The 22,018-nt window shown below is 54.6% G+C and overlaps 1 protein-coding gene across 4 annotated transcripts in view; it reads right to left on the bottom strand.

Moving 5' to 3' along the window:
* Positions 1–22,018, bottom strand: part of LOC133356815 (inositol 1,4,5-trisphosphate receptor type 1-like) — a 434,548-nt gene that overhangs the window by 313,886 nt on the left and 98,644 nt on the right. For 3 of the 4 annotated variants that reach the window (XM_061574522.1, XM_061574519.1, XM_061574520.1), the window contains exons 10-21: positions 15,922–16,106; positions 14,844–14,943; positions 13,970–14,130; positions 12,771–12,912; positions 10,620–10,778; positions 8,505–8,677; positions 7,834–7,953; positions 5,891–6,094; positions 4,131–4,382; positions 3,183–3,327; positions 2,170–2,329; positions 1,470–1,660 (exon numbers count right to left, since the gene is read on the bottom strand). In XM_061574522.1, the coding sequence (XP_061430506.1) occupies positions 1,470–1,660; positions 2,170–2,329; positions 3,183–3,327; positions 4,131–4,382; positions 5,891–6,094; positions 7,834–7,953; positions 8,505–8,677; positions 10,620–10,778; positions 12,771–12,912; positions 13,970–14,130; positions 14,844–14,943; positions 15,922–16,106 (1,992 nt within the window). Of the gene's footprint in view, positions 1–1,469; positions 1,661–2,169; positions 2,330–3,182; positions 3,328–4,130; positions 4,383–5,890; positions 6,095–7,833; positions 7,954–8,504; positions 8,678–10,619; positions 10,779–12,770; positions 12,913–13,969; positions 14,131–14,843; positions 14,944–15,921; positions 16,107–19,664; positions 19,716–22,018 lie in introns of all 4 variants that reach the window. The other variant, XM_061574523.1, reaches the window with a different exon arrangement.

Raw genomic sequence — 22,018 nt, 5'->3', positions numbered from 1 at the left:
CTAGACCACGTGATGAGTGGGGCACTAGACCACGTGATGAGTGGGGCTCTAGACCACGTGATGAGTGGGGCTCTAGACCAGGTGACGAGTGGGGCTCTACACCACGTGACGAGTGGGGCTCTAGACCACGTGATGAGTGGGGCTCTAGACCACGTGATGAGTGGGGCTCTAGACCACGTGATGAGTGGGGCTCTAGACCAGGTGACGAGTGGGGCTCTAGACCACGTGATGAGTGGGGCTCTAGACCACGCGATGAGTGGAGCTCTAGACCACGCGATGAGTGGGGCTCTAGACCACGCGATGAGTGGGGCTCTAGACCACGTGATGAGTGGGGCTCTAGACCACGCGATGAGTGGGGCTCTAGACCACGCGATGAGTGGGGCTCTAGACCACGCGATGAGTGGGGCTCTAGACCACGCGATGAGTGGGGCTCTAGACCACGCGATGAGTGGAGCTCTAGACCACGCGATGAGTGGAGCTCTAGACCACGCGATGAGTGGGGCTCTAGACCACGTGATGAGTGGGGCTCTAGACCACGCGATGAGTGGGGCTCTAGACCACGTGATGAGTGGGGCTCTAGACCACGCGATGAGTGGGGCTCTAGACCACGTGATGAGTGGGGCTCTAGACCACGCGATGAGTGGAGCTCTAGACCACGCGATGAGTGGGGCTCTAGACCACGTGATGAGTGGGGCTCTAGACCACGTGATGAGTGGGGCTCTAGACCACGCGATGAGTGGGGCTCTAGACCACGCGATGAGTGGGGCTCTAGACCACGTGATGAGTGGAGCTCTAGACCACGCGATGAGTGGGGCTCTAGACCACGTGATGAGTGGGGCTCTAGACCACGTGATGAGTGGGGCTCTAGACCACGCGATGAGTGGAGCTCTAGACCACGTGATGAGTGGGGCTCTAGACCACGTGATGAGTGGGGCTCTAGACCACGTGATGAGTGGGGCTCTAGACCACGCGATGAGTGGAGCTCTAGACCACGTGATGGGTGGGGCTCTAGACCACGTGACGAGTGGGGCTCTAGACCACGTGATGAGTGGGGCTCTAGACCACGCGATGAGTGGGGCTCTAGACCAGGTGACGAGTGGGGCTCTAGACCACGTGATGAGTGGGGCTCTAGACCAGGTGACGAGTGGGGCTCTAGACCACGTGATGAGTGGGGCTCTAGACCAGGTGACGAGTGGGGCTCTAGACCACGTGATGAGTGGGGCTCTAGACCAGGTGACGAGTGGGGCTCTAGACCACGTGACGAGTGGGGCTCTAGACCACGTGACGAGTGGGGCTCTAGACCACGTGATGAGTGGGGCTCTAGACCAGGTGATGAGTGGGGCTCTAGACCACGTGATGAGTGGGGCTCTAGACCACGTGATGAGTGGGGCTCTAGACCACGTGGTGAGTGGGGCTCTAGATCCGGTGACAAAGAAACCCGCTGAGTTTCCTCGGACCATCGCCGCCACCTGCAGGATCTCGATGATCTTTCGCTTGGTGTCCATGACGACCAGGTCCCGCTCCTGCTCGTCGGCCGGCTTGGAGGCTGTGCAGCCCCCGGCGGGAGGGGTCCGGGGAGCCGGCAGGAAGCCGCCCCCCCTCAGCACCACCTGGGTCATGAGCTCGCCCACGCCGTGGATGGAGCGCATCACGTGGCTTCCTGTGGGCACAGAGACGGGACGGGGAATACCGCCGCCGCCACCAGCACCGCCATCATCAGTGCCAGCATCATCATTATCATCAGCATCATCAGCGCCAGCATCATCATCATTAGTATCATCAGCATCATCAGCACCATCATCATCAGCATCATCAGCACCAGCATCATCATCATCAGCGCCAGCATCATCATCATTATCATCAGCACCAGCATCATTATCATCATCAGTTCCAGAATCATTATTATCATCATCATCAGCATCATCATCATTATCATCAGCACCAGCATCATTATCATCATCAGTTCCAGAATCATTATTATCATCATCAGCATCATCATCATCAGCACCAGAATCATCATCATCAGTTCCAGAATTATTATTATCATCATCAGCATCATCATCATTATCATCAGCATCATCATTTTCATCATCATTATTATCATTAGATTCAGCATCATCATTATCATCATCAGTACCAGCGTGCGTGTCGCCTCCCCCCACCCCGCACCTCGGTGGGTGGCCTGCGTCTTGCCGGGCAGGAGGCCCGCGGGCGGCTTCGGGGAGCTCTGCACGCAGTCGAGGATGGCGAGCAGCGTGCGCGTCAGGCGCAGCAGGTCGCTGAAGCTGTAGAAGCCGAAGTACACCAGGTGCCGGGCTAGGTTCACCACCTGCGAACGCGAGCGAGCGCCCGTCGTCATCGTCGTCATCATCGTCGGTCGCATTCCCCACGTCGCCCGAACGATGCGAGTTCAAACCCGCGGTGAAGCGCGGAGGGCTGAACGGAGTTCCAAAGAGCTCGCAAACAAACACCACCTCGTGGTGCAAGACCCAACGCAGGCGATCTCCCCTCTGGGTTTGGTCTTCCACGGAGCTGCTCATGGTCCACGCTGCACAAACCATGGCAGCAGATGCGGATAAATTGACGCGCAAATGAAATATTAAAAGCTCTCCGGTAGTAGTGGTGCGACTGTGGTCATCCAGATGAGAGACCGTGCAAACGTATAACGACGCAATGCCCCGATCCACAGATACGACGGAGACACCGCAGCGACGACGATGATGATAACGCTACTCCGCTGGCTCCTGGCGCGCTTATGAGCTGGCTTGACCACCTGGATGTGAAATCAAAGCCGTTGCTCTGCGTCTAGATCGGCAGCTGCCGTACGAAAGAACAAGTGGAAGAAGATCATCATCAGGGCATCTATTGATACAAATGTTCGTGGCCTCAAGGGTGGAGCGGGGGGGGGGGGGGGGGCAGTGAATCGTCACCGCCGTTAGATCCCCACTTGAAAAAGCGGCGACGTTCGGATGACCCCGTCCGCGAGCATTTCGCACCGAGCTGTCTGAAGGGCGCGGGGGGGGGGGGGGTCCCTGGGGGGGGTCCCTGGGGGGGTCCCTGGGCGGGGTCCCTGGGGGGGGTCCCTGGGGGGGGTCCCTGGGGGGGGGTCCCTGGGGAAGTGGCCCTGGGGGAGGGGCAGTGTCCCCCTTAGGTGGACTCAGCCGACAGAAGCGTGGCCACACCTGGAAGGTGAGCTTGTTCTTCTCGCGGTCGGCGAAGGGGAAGGGCTGGCTCACGACGTCGCGTAGGTACTCTTCGGCGAACACCATGGTCTGGGCGAAGCGCGGCTTGGCGTCCTCGCGCGCCGACCCGCTGCACGCGTCGTAGCTGCACGCACGCGCGCACACACGTACGTACAAAGACAAAGATCCCCCGTATAGCCTGAATAGACTATTGGGGCAAGTGCTGTTAGCGAGCACCTATGAAGGCCGGCACGGCACACGAGAGGGAGCGTGGCCAGCACCACGTCCGACCGCCTTTGTCTCCCCAGTGGCGATGTTTACACACCGCACCAGGTACTCATTTGAGGCTGAGTCGACCTAGGGGACGCCCAGGACCGGTTCAGATATTCGTCACTGGCGTGGGCCGTGAGCGGGAATCAAACTTGGGTCTCCAGGGTCGTAGTGTCTAGCGCGCTGACCGCTCCACTACCATTCCCCATAGCTGAGCGCACACACACATACACACGCACACACACGTACACACATACGCACACACACGTACACGTGTGTGCATTGGCACCTTAGATTAGCACGGTTGGCTACGTACGGTACGAAAGAAGTTTCGAATACAGTACATATACACGTACGTAGATACGTACACACACACACACAATCACAGTCATCATCGTTAGCCACGGGCTAGCCACCATACATGCCATAGCTGTACGTACATACACACGTAACAGCACACGTCTGGAATGTCCGATATTAGGAATCCACTGAAGCTATGCACTTTTAAATCGAATTTCTCTTGAACTTATTTTTGTGTTTAGTTTGTTGTCCTTCCCCCGCACCTCTGATTAGCACGGCTGTCTACGTACGGTACGAAACAAGCCCATACGTACACGCACGCCCAAAACGCATCAGCGCTCGGCTCCAGCGACCGCGTCTATCCACGGTCTCTCTTACTCGTCGATGGTGATCTGCGACGGGATCTCGGACCAGAGGCGCGCGTAGCGCACGGGCGTCACGGGTTCCTGCGGGTCGCGGTCCACGTGCATGTGCAGCATGAGGCAGCAGAACGAAGCTCGCAGGTCAAAGGGCAGCTGCTCGTCGGCCATGCAGCGCTGCAGCAGCTCCACGTCCAGCTGGCCCGAGATGCTGTTGATGGCCAGGTACTGGCGGTCGAGGCACATCTGCGAGAAGAGGTTCAGCTGGTACCTGCGTGCGCGGGACGGACGGACGGACCGACGAGGAGGAGGAGGTTAGCGGCAGCGCGCTCCGACCCCGGCGAACAGAAGAGTTACGCTTCCTGCCTACGGGCAACATCGGCGACGACTGTCTGAATCGCTCTTGCGGTGTTGGGTTTCTCGCCGGCTTCGTCAGAATAGCAGGAAGGCAAAGATTCCCCCAGCAGAGGGCAGGGCAGGATGAGGCAACTTCTTCTTCTTGTTAGTCCATCAAAGTTGATGATGACCATGGCGCGTTTGTCATTTTGTTGGGTTTTGATGAGTGCGCAGATGGCTGAAGAGGCCAATCCGAGCCGGGAATTCCCTGTGGCACACTGGACAGGTCAGGGAGGATGCAGAGCTCTGAGGTGCAGCCACACGTCCTTCCTTGGTAGATTTGCGCTGCTGCCTCTTCAAGATAGCACAGGAGCTTCTCCTACTCTCACAGAGGACTGCACCGTGCAGTACTTTTCTTCTCCAGACAGGTCGGTCCTGTGCAACTACACTCCGTGCGTTATCCTCTCCTGCCGCCAACATCTCCATTCAGGTCCCTCCCTAACCCTTTCCTGTTCCGAGACGTCTGAAAGTCGCAGGGGGCGGGGGGAGGGGCGGGGGAGGGCGGGGGGGGGGCGGGGGGGGCGGGGGGGGGGGGTCCCGTCCACCGCTGAATCTCGGAACGCGTGAACGGCTCGGCGATAATTTTATTTGGAGAGGCGACGGAGCTGTTGGTGGTGGCGGTGGTGGTGATGTAGCTCTAGATAGTGGTGGTGGTGGTGACATAGCCGTAGCTGTAGACGATGGTGGTGGTGATGGTGATGTAGCCGTAGCTGTAGACGATGGTGGTGGTGGTGGTGATGTAGGTGGAGGTGAGGTAGATGTAGGTGGAGGTGAGGTAGCTGTCGGTGTTGGCGGTGGTGGCGGTGGTGGTGATGTAGCTCTAGATAGTGGTGGTGGTAGAGGTGACATAGCCGTAGCTGTAGACGGTGGTGGTGGTGGTGATGTAGCTTTAGATAGTGGTGGTGGTGGTGATGTAGCTCTAGATAGTGGTGGTGGTGGTGGTGACATAGCCGTAGTTGTAGACGATGGTGGTGGTGGAGGTGAAGTAGCTGTAGCTGCAGGTGGTGGTGGTGGTGGTGATGTAGCTCTAGATGGTGGTGGTGGTGGTGATGTAGCTGTAGACGATGGTGGTGGTGACATAGCCGTATCTATAGACGGTGGTGGTGGTGATGTAGCTCTAGATGGTGGTGGTGGTGATGTAGCTCGAGGCGGTGGTGATGGTGGTGGAGGTGACGTAGCCGTAGCTGCAGACGGTGGTGGTGATGTAGCTCTAGATGGTGGTGGTGGTGATGGTTATGTAGCTCTAGATGGTGGTGGTGGTTATGTAGCTCTAGACGGTGGTGGTGGTGATGTAGCTCTAGATGGTGGTGGTGGAGGTGACGTAGCCGTAGCTGCAGACGGCGTATCTCCACACGACGACGACGACACCGCGGGGTGACGCACCGATAGTACGAGAGGATGGAGGCGTCCTCAGCCTGGCCGTCGCGAGCGTCCTGCGCCAGGTCGCGCACGCTCTTGCTGCGCTGGCCCTTGTCGCCGTCGCTCCAGAAGAGCCACACCTCCTCCTCCTCGCGCATCTCCACGCGGGGGGCGCCCGTGCCCCCCTCCTCCTCCTCCATCTCCACCTCCACTTGAGAGAGCATCAGCCTGCACGCGGCACGGCACGGCACGCGCAAGGGATCGGCTCGCGGTGACTCGGGTGATGATTCTGCTACTGCTGCTGTTGATGCTGTTGATGCTGCTACTGCTGCTGTTGATGATGCTGCTACTGCTGCTGTTGATGCTGATGTTGCTGCTGATACTGCTGCTGATGCTGATACTGCTGCTGTTGATGCTGCTGATGCTGCTGTTGATGCTGCTGATGCTACTGTTGATGATGCTGATACTGCTGATACTGTTGATGATGCTGATACTGCTGCTGTTGATGATGCTGATGCTGCTGTTGATGATGCTGATACTGCTGATGCTGCTGCTGTTGCTGATGCTGCTGATGCTGTTGATGCTGCTGCTGATACTGCTGCTGTTGATGATGCTGCTGTAACTGTTGATGATGCTGATACTGCTGCTGTTGATGATGCTGCTGTTAATGATGCTGATACTGCTGATGCTGCTGTTGCTGATGCTGCTACTGCTACTGATGCTGCTGATGCTGCTGCTGTTGATGATGCTGCTGATACTGTTGATGATGCTGATACTGCTGCTGTTGATGATGCTGATGCTGTTGTTGATGATGCTGATACTGCTGTTGATGATGCTGCTGATACTGCTGCTGTTGATGATGCTGATACTGCTGTTGATGATGCTGCTGATACTGCTGCTGTTGATGATGCTGATGTTGCTGCTATGCTGCTGATGCTGCTGATACTGCTGCTGTTGATTATGCTGCTACTGCTACTGTTGATGCTGCTGATGCTGCTGATACTGCTGCTGTTGATGATGCTGCTACTGCTGCTCTTGATGCTGCTGATGCTGCTGATACTGCTTCTGTTGATGATGCTGCTACTGCTGCTCTTGATGCTGCTGATGCTGCTGATGCTGTTGATGATGCTGCTACTGTTGCTCTTGATGCTGCTGATGCTGCTGTTGATGCTGCTGCTGCTACTGTTGATGCTGCTGATGTTGCTGCTGATGCTGCTGTTGCTGCTGCTGCTGCTACTACTGCTGAGGCTGCTGATGCTAATGCTGCTGCTTCTCCTGCAGCTGCTGATGATGCTGTTGATGCTGCTGCTGATTCTGCTGATGCTGCTGCTACTCCTGCAGCTGCTGCTGATGCTATCGTTGCTGCTGCTATTGCTGCTGCTGCTGCTGCCACTGCTACATTGGGATGTTCGCCCGTGCATTCCGTTGTTATCGGGAGATTGTTTGGTTCTGTCTGGGAGGAAGCCGGAGAACCCCGGGGAAAACCCTACCAAGTGTACAATTAATTTCTTCGGAAATTCTAATTAGTTTTTACTTGTGTAATACACAGAGGCTGTCTCTCTGTGTTGTTTGATGCCTGCTCCGGTTTCTTCTGCTATGACGATGATGATTATGCAGTTGTTGCCTAATATCCAAATTTTATTACTGGTGATGACACTCATGATTCAACTTCTACTGCTGATGACAATGATGATAATGATTAGGATGAAATTACTGCTGCTAATAACGATGATGATGACACTGATGATGATGCTAATAACAAGAATGAGACTGGTGATGTTAATGACACTCATGATGCTGATGACATTGACGACGATGATGATATGATGATGATAATATGACGCTGCTGCTGATGACAATGATGACAGAACTGACAATGTCACTGACGATGCCATTTCTGCTGCTGCTGCTGCTGCTGCTGATGATGAATACATTGACGACGACGACGATCACGAGGAACATCTCACTTCGTCTCGATGAGGATGTCTCCGTTGTTGGGGTTCAGCACCGACTTGCAGATGAGCTCCTGGGTGACGGGGATGGCAGTGTTGTTCGAGACGCACAGGTCAGACAGGTAGTCCAGGAACCTGCGGAGGAGGGCAGATAATAGGAGCAGGAAGAGAAGGGAGATGTTGAGCAGGACCGTGGCCAACTCCGTCGCAAGCCGAGGACCTAAGGCGCGCAAGTCCCGGTGCTTTCCGAAAGTCTCTCCCGCTTGCCCCAGCACCACGAAGCGGTTGCGAAAATCGGGATTTTTTCTTTCAGAAATATTTGGTTTCAAATATTCCGGCACCTATGCTCAACCCTTCGTAGCTGTGCAGGCTTCTGGCAAGCCATCGAACCCGCGACCGGCCTGCGTATACCGGGCGTGGTAGTCAACATCTCCCAGCCACCGCGGGGGGAAACCAACCGAGGGACGCGGCGGAAAACCCCGCCGTGGACGGACACCAAAGCGGCGGAACACGGCGGCGAGAATGCGGCGTCAGCCGTCGGTTGACGTTGCCGCCGGCTGGGACCGGCGGGAGAGAAGTTCGCATCCATCTCGCGACGCGATGTCGGGTTGTAGCTCTCCGACCCGTGCAAGACCGACCGACCGATCGTCGACCGGCGGGCAGCCGGGCGGGGCGGGCGGACTCACCGCGGCTCACGGTTCTTGCGCACGAGCGACACGAACGTCTCGATCTCGGCGGCCGTGATGTGCTTCTCCAGCAGCTTGCGGTTGTTGTGCAGCAGCGCGGTGATGGTGTCCTCCGCCAACACGTCGTAGCCGATCTGCTTCTGCATGAAGCCGAACTGCTTGGCGATGTACTCCTGCGGGCATTGCGTCGGCGGCAGGGAGGGGATGAAAAGTAATCTGTTAAAAAATTAACCCGTAAAAACTAAGTTTTTCACTATAAATCCTTAATATGCGTGGCATCGGTTTTATTTTATTATTCATTTCTGTTTTTCTTGAGTAAGAGTTTCATTTTTATCACATAGGTATTTTAAATTAAATATGACACTTTTTTTTCCTAAAAAGTGGAAAATTTTGGAAAAAAATTTTCACGAAAATAAATTGTCACGCACAACGGGTCTGTGTGCAAAATGTCAGCTCGATTGGATCACGGGAAGTGGGTTAAAAAACGACCGAAAGATTTGCACGGTCGTAAGCGCGCAAGCAAGCAAGCAAGTGAACTTAATATAAAGGATTTAAAAACGGCACTCCCGTGTCCCGACCGTTAAACTTCTTCCCCCCTCCTTTGCATGGTCCAGTTGAGTCGGGACTGTCCATGCCGTGAATTGTGACACCGGGTCACGTGGGGTCCGAGCAGCGTGCTGCACCGGGCTAGCGTTGTGTTGCAATAAAAGTAAAAAAAATACTCCCGCGCCCCCCCTCACCCCTCGGTTCCTCCCTCCCTCTCCTTCCCCTTCCCCCCCTTACCCCTTCTCCCCTCCCCCTCGCTCGTCGTCCTGGGTGGTGGAGCAGTGAGCCCCCCAGTTCTCCCCCCCCCCCCCCATGTCCCGCCGAACCCGGGGCTGCTGTTCGCCAAAGTTTCTGTTCCCCCCCCCCCCCCCATCGTTTTGTGAGGGGGGAGGGCCGACGCGACACCACCGGTGACCAGAGATCGCAAACGGGTACCCGATACCCATACCCTACCCGATACCCGGCTACCGTACCCTGGTGCGGCCAGGTACGGTTAGGCCGTGAGTCACTGGTGAGTAACCGTTTGTCACTCATTTCCCAACGTCTTGTCTCTTCTCACAATTCAAGTTCCTAGAATCAACCGACCCGTGCCTGCAACATGGCTTCATCCCAGAGGTCGCAATCGGGTACCCGTACCCTACCCGATACCCGACTGGGTACGGGTAGCCGGGTATTGGGTAGGGTACGGGTACGGGTACCCGTTTGCGACCCTGGTGCGGCCGGGTATGGGTACGGGTAAGGAATCAAAACCCGTTTGCGACCTCTGCCGGTGACAGATTACCCGAATCGGTCCTGGGCCTCCCCGAGGTCGACTCAGCCTCAATTAAATACCCGGTGTGATGTGTTAAACATTGTCACTTGGGAGACAAAGGCTGCTGCTGGCCACCCACCCCCGCCGTGCCGGCCTTCATAGACGCTGGCACTCGGTCATAACACTTGCCACCTACAATCTGATCATTGGTTTTTTTACCCTTCTATCTGGCAACAAAACTGACACCTTTTTACAAGGAGTCATGTTTGCATAGACCACAATACCTGCAGCCATAATGCAAACAAAAAAACATAATTCTGATAATGTATGCACTGTCCTTGAAGTTGATTGGTCCACACCCGAGACAGCTTTCCTTAGAGCCTAGTCTCACATGGTGTTGGACTAGATGACGCCAAAAGGCGCACAACTCAAAGACAATGCACCATCATATGAGCTCTCATAACTTCAAGGACAGTGCATACATTATCAGAGTTATGTTTTTTGTTTGCATTATGGCTGCAGGTATTGCGGTCTATGAAAACATGACTCCTTGTAGAAAGTTTTCAGTTTTGTTGCCAGATAGAAGGGTAAAAAAAAAACAATTATCATATTTTTTTACTGGCAAATGAGATTCCAATGGTGTAAACGCCTACAATCTGTAAATGCTCCACGGGCGATCTTTGTCGTTGGCCGGGCGTGGTGCCGCTGGCCACCCACCCCCGTCGCGCGCCTTGCCGGCCTTCACAGGTGCCACCCGCTACCAGCGCTCGCCCCTGCAGCCTGCTAAGGTCCACGCTCGGTGGGCTCGGCGCCACCACCTGGTTCTTGCGGTAGTCCTGCTGCGAGTGGCGCAGCACGCGGTAGCACAGGCAGCAGATGTGGCGGAACGGCGCGTGACGCTGGTCCGAGAGCTCCTCCATGCGCAGCATCGGCCCGTCGCCACCGTCCACAAACGGCGCCTGCAGCAGCTTGAAGATCTGCCGCGGGAGAGAAAGACAGGAGATGATGATGCGCGCCGGTCAGATCAAAACGTCACTCACTCACTAACTCACACACTCACTCAGCCACTCACTCACCACTCACTCACTCACTCACCCACTCACTCACTCACCCACTCACCCACTCACTCACCACTCACTCACTCACTCACACACTCACCCACTCATTCATCCACTCACAAACCACTCACTCACTCACCCACTCACCCACTCATTCATCCACTCACTCACCACTCACTCACTGACTCACCCACTCACTCACCCACTCATTCATCCACTCACTCACCACCCACTCACTCACTCACCCACTCACCCACTCACTCGCCCACTCACCCACTCATTCATCCACTCAAACCACTCACTCACTCACATACTCACCCACTCATTCATCCACTCACTCACTCACTCACTCACTCACTCACTCACTCACACACTCACCCACTCATTCATCCACTCACTCACCCACTCACTCACTCACTCACCCACTCATTCATTCACTCACCCACCCACTCACTCACTCACTCACCCACTCACTCACTCACTCATCACCCACTCACCCACTCATTCATCCACTCACTCACCACTCACTCACACTCACCTCACCACTCAGCCACACACTCCCTCACCCACTCATCCACCACTCACCCACTCACTCACTCGCCCACTCACCCACTCATTCATCACTCACTCACCATCACTCACTCACCACACACTCACCCACTCAGCCACTCACTCACTCACCCACTCATTCATCCACTCACTCACCCACTCACTCACTCGCCCACTCACCCACTCATTCATCCACTCACAAACCACTCACTCACTAACTCACACACTCACCCACTCATTCATCCACTCACTCACCACTCACTCACTCACTCACTTACCCACTCACTCACTCACCCACTCACCCACTCATTCATCCACTCACTCACTCACCACTCACTCACTCACTCACTCACCCACTCATTCATCCACTCACTCACACACTCACTCACCCACTCATTCATCCACTCACTCACACACTCACTCACTCACACACTCACACACCATAGCCGCTTCTGTTGGCGACGTTCGAAGTGAGGGACTGGCGCGCCCCCCCCCCTCTACCCCCCCCCCCCACATCCCTCAGTGATTCGTGCATCAAACAAACGACTCGAGACACCGGCAGGGAGAGGGCGGTTTATGCGAACGCTGCCAAACGCTGAGGTCACACGCGTGGCGCAGCAACGGTCCTTTGCTGGCTACGAATGAGTGGATAGAACCGTCAATACGTGCTTGCAGCTACCCCCCCCCCCGACCTCGCCCCCCCCCCCCTCGACAGCCAACTCCCTCCCCCCCAAACTCAGACGCGGTGCGAAACGTCGGGACGTCGTGCCCGAGCGCGTCGGGAAATAAAAATGAAAAACTATTTTCGTAAAAAAATGTCAGCGTTGTTCAAGTAACTGTTGCAAGAAACGCGGAAGCAGATGTACAACGAGTGGATAATGTAGGCCATTGTCTGAACGTTTTTTTGTCAGTGCGGGTCGAAGCCGGCGACGTTCAGCCTCGCCACCCCAACGAGCGTCGCTCCGTGGCCGACTGCAACCACTCCCCCCACGGGTGGGCAGGGAGGGAGCAGGGGGGGAGGGGGGGGTCCCAAATTCCGCCACCGACCAATAAGAAACCGCCGTTCCAAGCTCATTTGCATAGGAATTTGCATAGGAACGGCACTCCGCCCCAGCTCCCCCCGCCACGAAAACACCGTGACACGACGGCCGCTACCTGCCCGCGACCCCGTGACCCCTTGACCCCTTGACCCCTCGGCGGCGACCCCTGGGCGACCCCTGGGCGACCCCGCGGCGACTCCTGGGCGACTCCTGGGCGACACCTGGGCGACCCCTGGGCGACCCCTGGGCGACCCCTGGGCGACCCCTGGGCGACCCCTGGGCGACCCCTGGGCGACCCCTGGGCGACCCCTGGGCGACTCGCCTGCTTCAGGATGTTCTGCTCGCGCATCAGCTTCTGCCGCTCGCGGTTGGGCTTGTTCACGGTCACCTCGAGCACGTCCTGCCCCGAGTTGGCCACGTCGGCCACGAAGAAGACCAGGTCCTCGAGCAGCTTGCTCACGAACCTGAGCTCGCGCACACGTGGCAAAGAAACACAGATCCCCAACCCCCCCCCAGTATAGCCTGTTGGGGCAAGTGCTGTTAGCAAGCTCCTGTGAAGGCCGACGTGGCACACGGCGGGGTGGGTGGTCAGCACCACGCCCGGCTGACCGAGGGGAGGAGGCCCAGGATTGGTTCAGGTAATCGCCACTGGTGTTGGCCGTGAGTGGGAATCGAACTTGGGTTGCAGGTAAGGCCCACTGGGCTACACAGGTCGGTCTTCATAAGCGACCATGCTACAAATGATAGCTCAGCAAAGTGGCTTATCACGTGGAAATGTATAGCTGTAAAATAAACGACACGGACGTTGATTCTAATTGTGGAGGGAAAAACCGGAGGACCCGGAGAAAATTCCACGCGACCACGGAGAGAAAAGAGAGACACGCAAACTCTAAATAAACAACAAACGTCAAGGTTGGGATCGAACCCATGACCTCCTGTATACCAGGTGAGGGAGTAATCATCTCCTAGTCACCGTGGCGCCTTTGAAAGTAGGATCAATGCGACGATTGCTGGTGATTTAAAAATAAATCGAGATGCAAAATGAAAAGATCAACGTAAAAACAAGAGTAAAATAATTAGAACAATAATAATAATATAATAACACATGATACTTTTTAAAGCTTTCGTTACTGCAGGGATTCATATTCTTGGTTCTTTCGGTAAAGTTACGTAAAAGGGAAACAATAAAATAGTAAAAATATAAAACAATAAAATTCTCACGACGTTTCCATTGCAACACAAGCAATCATCATCAGGTGTGAAAACCACAGCCACTTTTTACAAATTTTCTTGCTGTGGTTTTCACACCTGATGACGATTACTTGTGTTGCAATCGAAACTTCGTGAGAATTGTATTGTTTTATATTTTTATCATTTTACTGTTTTCCTTCTACGTGACTTCACCGAAAGAACCAAGAATATGAACACGTGATACGTTTACGTAACTCCTTTGGCGCCCTGTTTGACAATCGCGCAAGAAAGCGACAAACGCTGCCGCCGCCGCCACCGCTGGTCCGATACCTGCGCTCGTTCTGCGTGATGGTCGACTTCTCCAGCTTGTCGGCGATGGTGCCCAGCACCTTGCTGGCGTCGTTGGCGAAGTCGAGGTCGCGCACCTCGGCCGGCGACACGGGCACCACGGCGAACGCCTCCTTGTCCTCCTTGGTGGAGCTGGTGCCGATCTGAGACGCGACGAAAAGATCCCCCCACCCCCACCGCTCTCCTCGTTATGGCCTCGACAAGAACCCCCGTTTAGGGGGGGGGTGGGGGGGTAGGTTGTTGGTGTTAGCGAGTGGCGGCGCCTACGCAAGCCCGGCCCCGTGGCACACGAATGGGGGGGGGGGGGGGGGGGGTGACACCACCGCGCCCGCCTCTGTCACATCGCGACCGACGGCTCGTTTTGAGACCGAATCGACCTAGGAGGGTTGGCACGGGACCGGTACGGATATTCCATCGGCGATGCTGGCCCGAACAGGGGCCACTGCACACACGTACGCAACAATAACAAAGACGAAGATCCCCCGTATAGCCTGTAATAGACCGTTGGGGCAAGTGGTGTTAAAGAGTAGCACCTACGAAGGCCAGCACGTCACATGTTTACACACCGCACCGGGTACTCATTTGAGGCTGATCACCGGTGTTGGCCGTGAACGGGAATCGAACTCGGGTCGCCGGGGACATGGAAGGAGATGTTCATGTTTTAGTTTTTTGTTTGTTGCGGTTGCACCCGATTCAAGAGCCGAATGGCTCACAGGGCTATACCTAATAAATGAACTTGAACTTGAACGAGGTTGTGCAAGACCATGGAGAGATTTGAAGACTCGCATCTTCAAATCTCTTTCACCAATTCCCAGAGATGCAGGCTGACGTGTGCCGGTAGTCGTTGCTCTCTAACCTTCATCATCACCGGCTTCTCCTCCTCGTGGTCGATCAGGGACGACGTGCTGTGGACCCACGTGTTGGTGCACAGGTGCCTTAGTCTGACATACGAGTTCCTGACGGGCACACGGGACGGCACGTCAAAGCAAACCACCTATGAACATGCAGAGCTTGGTCTGTGTGCGTGCGGGTGAGTGGGTGAGCGAGCGAGCGATTGAGTGAGCAGATGAAGGGATTTAACACGTCGGCTTTCGCGACCAATATTATTCATGTTTCATATTCTTGGTTCTTTCGGTAAAGTCACGTAGAAGGGAAATAATAAAATGATAAAAATATTAAACAATAACATTCTCACGACGTTTCGATTGCAACACAAGCAATCATCATCAGGTGTGAAAATCACAGCAAGAAAATTTGAAAAAAGTGGCGTTTTTTTATTAACGTCAGCACCACGGACAGCAACTGGCGGTTGTTCAGACGGACAAGTCCATCTATGCTTGGAATGGAGGAGTGGGGAGAGAACGAGAATGGAATGCGGTCTGAAAGTCACCGTAAGCATGAACACAATCAATCAAGACCCGAAATGGTTGATCAAATCCTTCCAATGATCGCTAAGCCAGAATCAATCTTCTCGGTTGAAATTGTCTCTGTGTTTGTATATGTGGATAGCCTCATGAACGAATCTCTTGGTAGCATAATAAAGGTGTTTTGGGTAGGAACGCGTAAGTATAAATGCGTTGTAACCGTCCACCATCCGACACAGCCAGTAAGGTTTGTCTTGTAAACAAAACGCGCCAATCAGCTACTACCTCGGCCTGCCGGTGTGCTGGAGAGTAAATCCAGAACATTAACAATTGTAAATGTGTGTTTGAGAGTGAATGCAAATGGATAAGTGAGCAATTGATCAAGTGAGTTACTGAGTGAGCGAGGGAGTGACTGGGCGAGTTGAGCCAGTTGAACGGGTGAGTGTTCGCCTGGGCACGAGTAAGCGAGCGTGAGTAAATAGAGCGAGCATTCGAGAAAGTGAGTGAGCGAGTGGGTGAGCGAATGCAAATGAGCGAGCGAGCGAGCGACTGGACGAGTTGAGCGCTCGCCTGGGCACGAGCGAGTCTCCGCGCTGCAGCGTCGTGGGGTCGAGCTCGAAGATGGAGGCGATGTCGTTGCCGTGGGGGACGCACACGAGCGCGTACATGACGCGCTCCGGCCCCCCGCCTCGCAGGCGGCTGCGGAGAGGCGGCGGCGCGGGGGACGCCGACTCGGAGGACTCGGCACCGTCGCCCTGGGAGGCCGCACGGACGCGCCGACGCACGGGCACAACGACAAACGGACACGCGGTCACGCGGTTACACGGGCACATTGATACGTGGACACATGGTCACATGGTCACACTGTCACACGGGCACACGGACACATTGACATGCGGACATATTGACACGTGGACACGTGGTCACATGGACACACGGACACATTGACACGCGGACACATTGACACGTGGACACGTGGACACGTGGTCACATGGTCACATGGACACACGGACACATTGACACGCGGACACATTGACACGCGGACACGTGGTCACATGGACACACGGACACATTGACACGCGGACACATTTACACGTGGTCACGTGGACACGTGGTCACATGGTCACACTGTCACATGGACACACGGACACATGCGCACGTGGAAACTCCAAATATACAGGCGTCAATGGTTGGGCTCGAACCCACAACCGCCTGTTTACCGGGTGAGGAATTTATATTCATGTTTTGTATTGCAACACGACGCGAGCCCGGTACGAGACGCCGAAACGAACGGAGGGGAAGAGAAACTCCGCGGACGCCAGGCGAGCTTGTGAACATCTTGCCACCGTGATTTCTCTCGGCGCTCAGAGAAAAATCACCCCCCCTCCGCCCCCCCCCCCCGCCTGGACGCCTGCTCTCCGACGTCACACGCCGGACCAGAGATTGACGCAGAGGGAGCCGATGAGAAGGCGTGCGGTGGATGGGGCGTGTGGGTGGCCTCCTGCCAATGGGAATGCTGGCGGGGGGGAGGAGCCATGGACGACGGCACGCAATGGCAAATTGCTGGAGGCAGATCGAGCGAACGTTTGAAGAGTCGGCGGGAATTCGTGCACTCGTGCGACTTGTACGAATACGCTGAAGGGTCGCGCTTATTGCGCGCAAAGCGCTCACCGCAAACGAACCACAATGCATTGCTGATCTCGTCAAGGAAATATAAACCATCGTCACTCGGCACTCCGGCCATCCCCGCAATAGCAGCAGCGGCAGCTTTGGCTGGCCATCGCAAACAAAGACGGGTCACCGCCATCGCGGCGCTTTCAGATGCGCTTCCACGGCCGTCTGGAACGCTCTTCCTTCCGATAAGTTTAGTTTGTTGTCCTCCCCCCCCCGCACCTCCAATTGGCACGGTTGGCTACGTACGATGGTGCAAAAGAAGTTGAACAAACATACATCACATTGCAGACTTGATTTAAATTCATTTTTTGTGAATTGCTTACATTTTCTCAATTTTACAATTGTATCGTTTTATTGTTTGCAGTTGTAACTCGCTGAACCCGTGCCCCTACTGGGCATCTGTGCCAAAAAGAGCTTCATAGCTCTTCGGATTCCACCTCCAGTCTGAAATAAAGATTCTGATTCTCTGTGCGTTTGCCCATAATTACTTAGAAACCGCTGATTCCCATTCAGCACCTGCTAATTAGCATACAATTAAACTTTAATTGCAATTTTATTGGGGTGTTTTTCCATTCCCAAAGCTCGCCCTCTGGTTTGCTAAATTGACACTCATTCACAAATTTTGCGTTTAAAAGCTGGAACGAGAAATAAATACGCACGGGACGCGGAGACAACATTGGCGGAAAGAATCGCGACACCGAAGGCCCGAGGTGGTGGTGAGTTGAGCTGGCACAAACGGAACGCAGGATTCCACAAAGCAAAGGCAGAGATCCCCCGCATAGCCTCCAAGAGGCTGTTAGGGCAAGGGACAAGTGATGTTAGCGAGCACCTACAAAGGCCGGCACAGCGCACGGGGTAGGTGAGTGGCCAACACCACGCCCGGCCGCCTTTGTCTCCCCCAGTGCTTATGTTTACACACTGTGACAGGTGCCACGGTGGTAAAATGTTAACTACCTCGCCTGGTATACAAGAGGTCGTGGGATCAATCCCGACCCTGACGCCTGCTGTATATTTGGAGTTTGCCTGTCTCTCTCTCTCCCCGTGGGGGTCACGTGGATGTTTCTCCGGGTCCTCCGGTTTTTAAAAGTCCCGCACGTACACAAAGACAAAGATCACCCATATAGCCTTTAACAGACTGTAGGGGCAAGTGCTGTTAGCGAGCACCTATGAAGAGGTTGGGTGGCTAGCACCACGCCGGACCGACTTTGTCTCCCCAGTGGCGAGGGTTACACACCGCACCAGGCACTCATTTGAGGCTGAATCGACCTAGGGGAGGCCCAGGACCGGTTCAGATAATCGTCACTGGGTGTTGGCCGTGAGCGGGAACCGAACTCGGGTCGCCAGGTTCGTAACGCAGGGTAGCGCTAACGCCACATTTATAATCAACATCACGCGTTTCGAGCATTTGGCTCCAGTAAACTAACCACGTGATGAAAAGCCAGGTCGCTTCTGATATCGAGCTAAATAGCTCAGTGTGGGGTCCCTTGCCTGGTAAAATAAAAAAAAACGTCTTCAATTGTAAAGGTTTAAAGTGTCACGCACGTACACACACACCGACACGGCCACCCGAGTTCGAATCCTGCCTGTGGCCGACACCACTGACGAGTTGATATTTTAACGATTCTTGCACACCTCACCCCCTTCACCTACCCACACTGACCAGCATGGTGAAGTATGGTCAAATACATCCAATGACTGATGCAGCTCGTTAGAGGAGGCCTTCATCCACCAGGGGTTTGATCATGGGGCAGTAAATAGATGAGATATAGTAATAGGTTTTTACCCTTTCAACTGGTACAAAAACTGACACCTTTATACAAGGCATCATGTTTGCAATAACCACAACACAAGCAGTCAAAATGCAAACAAAAAGAAACAACTCTGATAATGATATGCACTGTCCTTGAAGTTGATTGGTGCACACCCGAGACAGCTTTCCCTAGAGCCTAGTCTCCATTGGTGTTGGACCAGACGATGCCAAAAGGCGCACAACTCAAAGACAGCGCACCATCAGAGTACTGAGAGCTCGGGGCAAGCACTTACACTATGAGACATCTCCTTTACCAGTGGCAAAATATAGGTGTAGGGTTTTACCCTTTCAACTGGTACAAAAACTGACACCTTTATACAAGGCATCATGTTTGCAATAACCAGATGATCTGGTCCAACACCAATGGAGACTGGGCTCTAAGAAAAGCTGTCTCGGGTGTGGACCAATCAACTTCAAGGATAGTGCCTACATTATCAGAGTTGTTTCTTTTTGTTTGCATTTTGACTGCTTGTGTTGTGGTTATTGCAAACATGATGCCTTGTATGAAGGTGTCAGTTTTTGTACCAGTTGAAAGGGTTAAAACCTATCACTATATTTTGCCACTGGTAAAGGAGGTCTCATAGTGTAGATGAGATATTACGAATATCACGACGCACACTCAACCACAAAGACAAAGATCCCCCGCATAGCATTAACAGACTGTTGGGGCAAGTGCTGTTAGCGAGCACCTATGAAGGCCGGCACGGCGCACGAGGGAGTGGGTGGCCAGCACCACACCCGGCCGCCTTTGTCTCCCCAGTGGCGATGTTTACACATGGCACCCAAGTACTAATTTGAGGCTGAATACACACACACATACACGACTCACAGGAGATTTGAGGGTAGATTCCTCAGCCTCATCCCGGTAATCAGGATTCACCTGCACACAACAAACGGCAGCAGCAGACAGCTGTGCTTTAAATTTCGATGTAAAGCTTTCGTGACTGCAGGCATTCATCTTCTTGGTTCTTTCGGTAAAGTCACGTAGAAGGGAAATAATAATAAAATAATAAAAATAAAACATAGTAAAATTATTTTATTATGTTTAAAATAAAAAGTCACGTAGAAGGGAAATAATAAAATAATAAAAATAAAACATAATTAAATAATTGTATTATGTTTTATTTTAAACATAATAAATAATAATAAAACAATAAAATAATTTTATTATGTTTAAAATAAAAATAAAACACAATAATTTTTTTTTATTATGTTTAAAATAAAACATAATAAAAAATTTTTATTCTGTTTTATTGTTATTATTTTATTATTTCTCTTCTACATGACTTTACCGAAAGAACCAAGAAGAAGCTGTGTTTATATTTGATGCATTCCCTCTCGGCCGTTATAATCCAAATGCCGGGCAGAGGCATTGCCAAAAAATAATAATATCAGCCGTTCATTGTGATTTATATTACGTGACATAAACCCCCGCCCCCTCTCCGGTCGTCGCACCTGATTGGCCCGCAAGTGTGGACGTCACATTCACCCCTCGAATTGAGAAACGTAACAGGAGGAGGAGGAGGTTTCCTCCACAATTCTGGCCGTCGCCTGATGATGCCGGTTGCTGTAATCACCGGAGGAACGGCTTTCGGTGCTCGAATTGCAAACGTCGTGGGTTTACTCTCCAAAACACCGGTGTGTGCTCAAGCAGTAACCTACGTATTATATTCACGCGATAGAACCCGAAAACAAACGTCCCCCCTGCCCTAGTCATGGCCTTGCCAAAAAGTCCACTCTTCACGGTCCCTCTCGAGGCTGCCCGGGGCGGCAACGCGGCCGGCCGGGCGGCGGGGTGGTGGTGTGGTGGTGTGTCGGTGTGTCGGTGTGTCGGTGTGGTGGTGTGGTGGTGTGTCGGTGTGTCGGTGTGGTGGTGTGGTGGTGTGGTGGTGTGGTGGTGTGGTGGGGTGTGGTGGGTGGTGGTGGTGGGGTGGTGGGGTGGTGGGGTGGTGGTTTGGTGGTTTGGTGGTGTGGGGGTGTGGTGGTGTGGTGGTGTGGTGGTGTGGTGGTGTGGTGGTGTGGTGGTGTGGTGGGGTGGTGGTGTGGTGGTTTGGTGGGGTGGGGGTGTGGTGGTGTGGTGGTGTGGTCGTGTGGTGGGGTGGCGGTGTGGTGGTGTGGTGGTATGTGGTCGGGTAGGTGGGGTGGTGGGGTGGTGGTGTGGTGGGGTGGTGGTGTGGTGGTTTGGTGGGGTGGGGGTGTGGTGTGTGGTGGTGTGGTCGTGTGGTGGGGTGGTGGGGTGGTGGTGTGGTGGGGTGGTGGTGTGGTGGTGTGGTGGGGTGGTGGTTGGTGGTGTGGTGGTGTGGTTGTGTGGTGGTGTGGTGGTGTGGTGGTGTGGTGGTGTGGTGGTGGGTGGTGTGGTGGTGTGGTGGTGTGGTGGGGTGGTGGGTGGTGGTTTGGTGGGGTGGGGGTGTGGTGGTGTGGTGGTGTGGTCGTGTGGTGGGGTGGGGTGTGGTGGTGTGTGGTGGTGTGGTGGTGTGGAGGGGTGGTGGTGTGGTGGTGTGGTGTGTGGTGGGGTGGTGGGGTGGTGGTGTGGTGGGTGGTGGTTGTGGTGGTGTGGGTGGGGTGGGGGTATGTGGTGGTGTGGTGGTGTGGTAGTGTGGTGGTGTGGTGGTGTGGTGGTGTGGTGGGGTGGTGGGGTGGGTGGTGTGGTGTGTGGTGTTGTGGAGGGGTGGCGGTGTGGCGGTTGTGGCGGGGTGGTGGGGTGGTGGGGTGGTGGGGGTGGTGGTGTGGTGGGGTGGTGGGGTGGTGGGGTGGTGGTGTGGTGGTGTGGTGGGGTGGTGGTGTGGTGGGGTGGGTGGGGTGGTGGGGTGGTGGGGTGGTGGGGTGGGGGGTGGGGGGTGGTGGTGTGGTGTGTGTGTGTGGTGGGGTGGTGGTGTGGTGGTGTGGTGGTGGGGTGGGTGGGGTTGGTGGGGTGGTGGTGTGTGGTGGTGTGGTGGTGTGGTGGTGTGGTGGTGTGGTAGGGTGGTGTGTGGGGGGTGGTGGGTGGGTGGGGTGGTGGTGTGGTGGTGTGGTGGGGGTGGTGGTGTGTGGTGGGGTCGGTGGGGTGGTGGGGTGGTGGGGTGGTGGGTGGTGGTGTGGTGGGGGTGGTGGTGGTGTGGGGTGTGGTGGGTGTGGGGTGGTGGGGTGGTGGGGTGGTGGTGTGGTGGTGTGTGGTGGGGTGGTGGTGTGGTGAGGGTGGTGGGT

This window comes from Lethenteron reissneri, chromosome 55 (assembly GCF_015708825.2).
Source record: "Lethenteron reissneri isolate LAM-NWPU_2019-01 chromosome 55, ASM1570882v1, whole genome shotgun sequence".
Taxonomy (NCBI): Eukaryota; Metazoa; Chordata; class Hyperoartia; order Petromyzontiformes; family Petromyzontidae; genus Lethenteron; species Lethenteron reissneri.
This window is presented reverse-complemented; position numbering and strand designations above follow the sequence as displayed.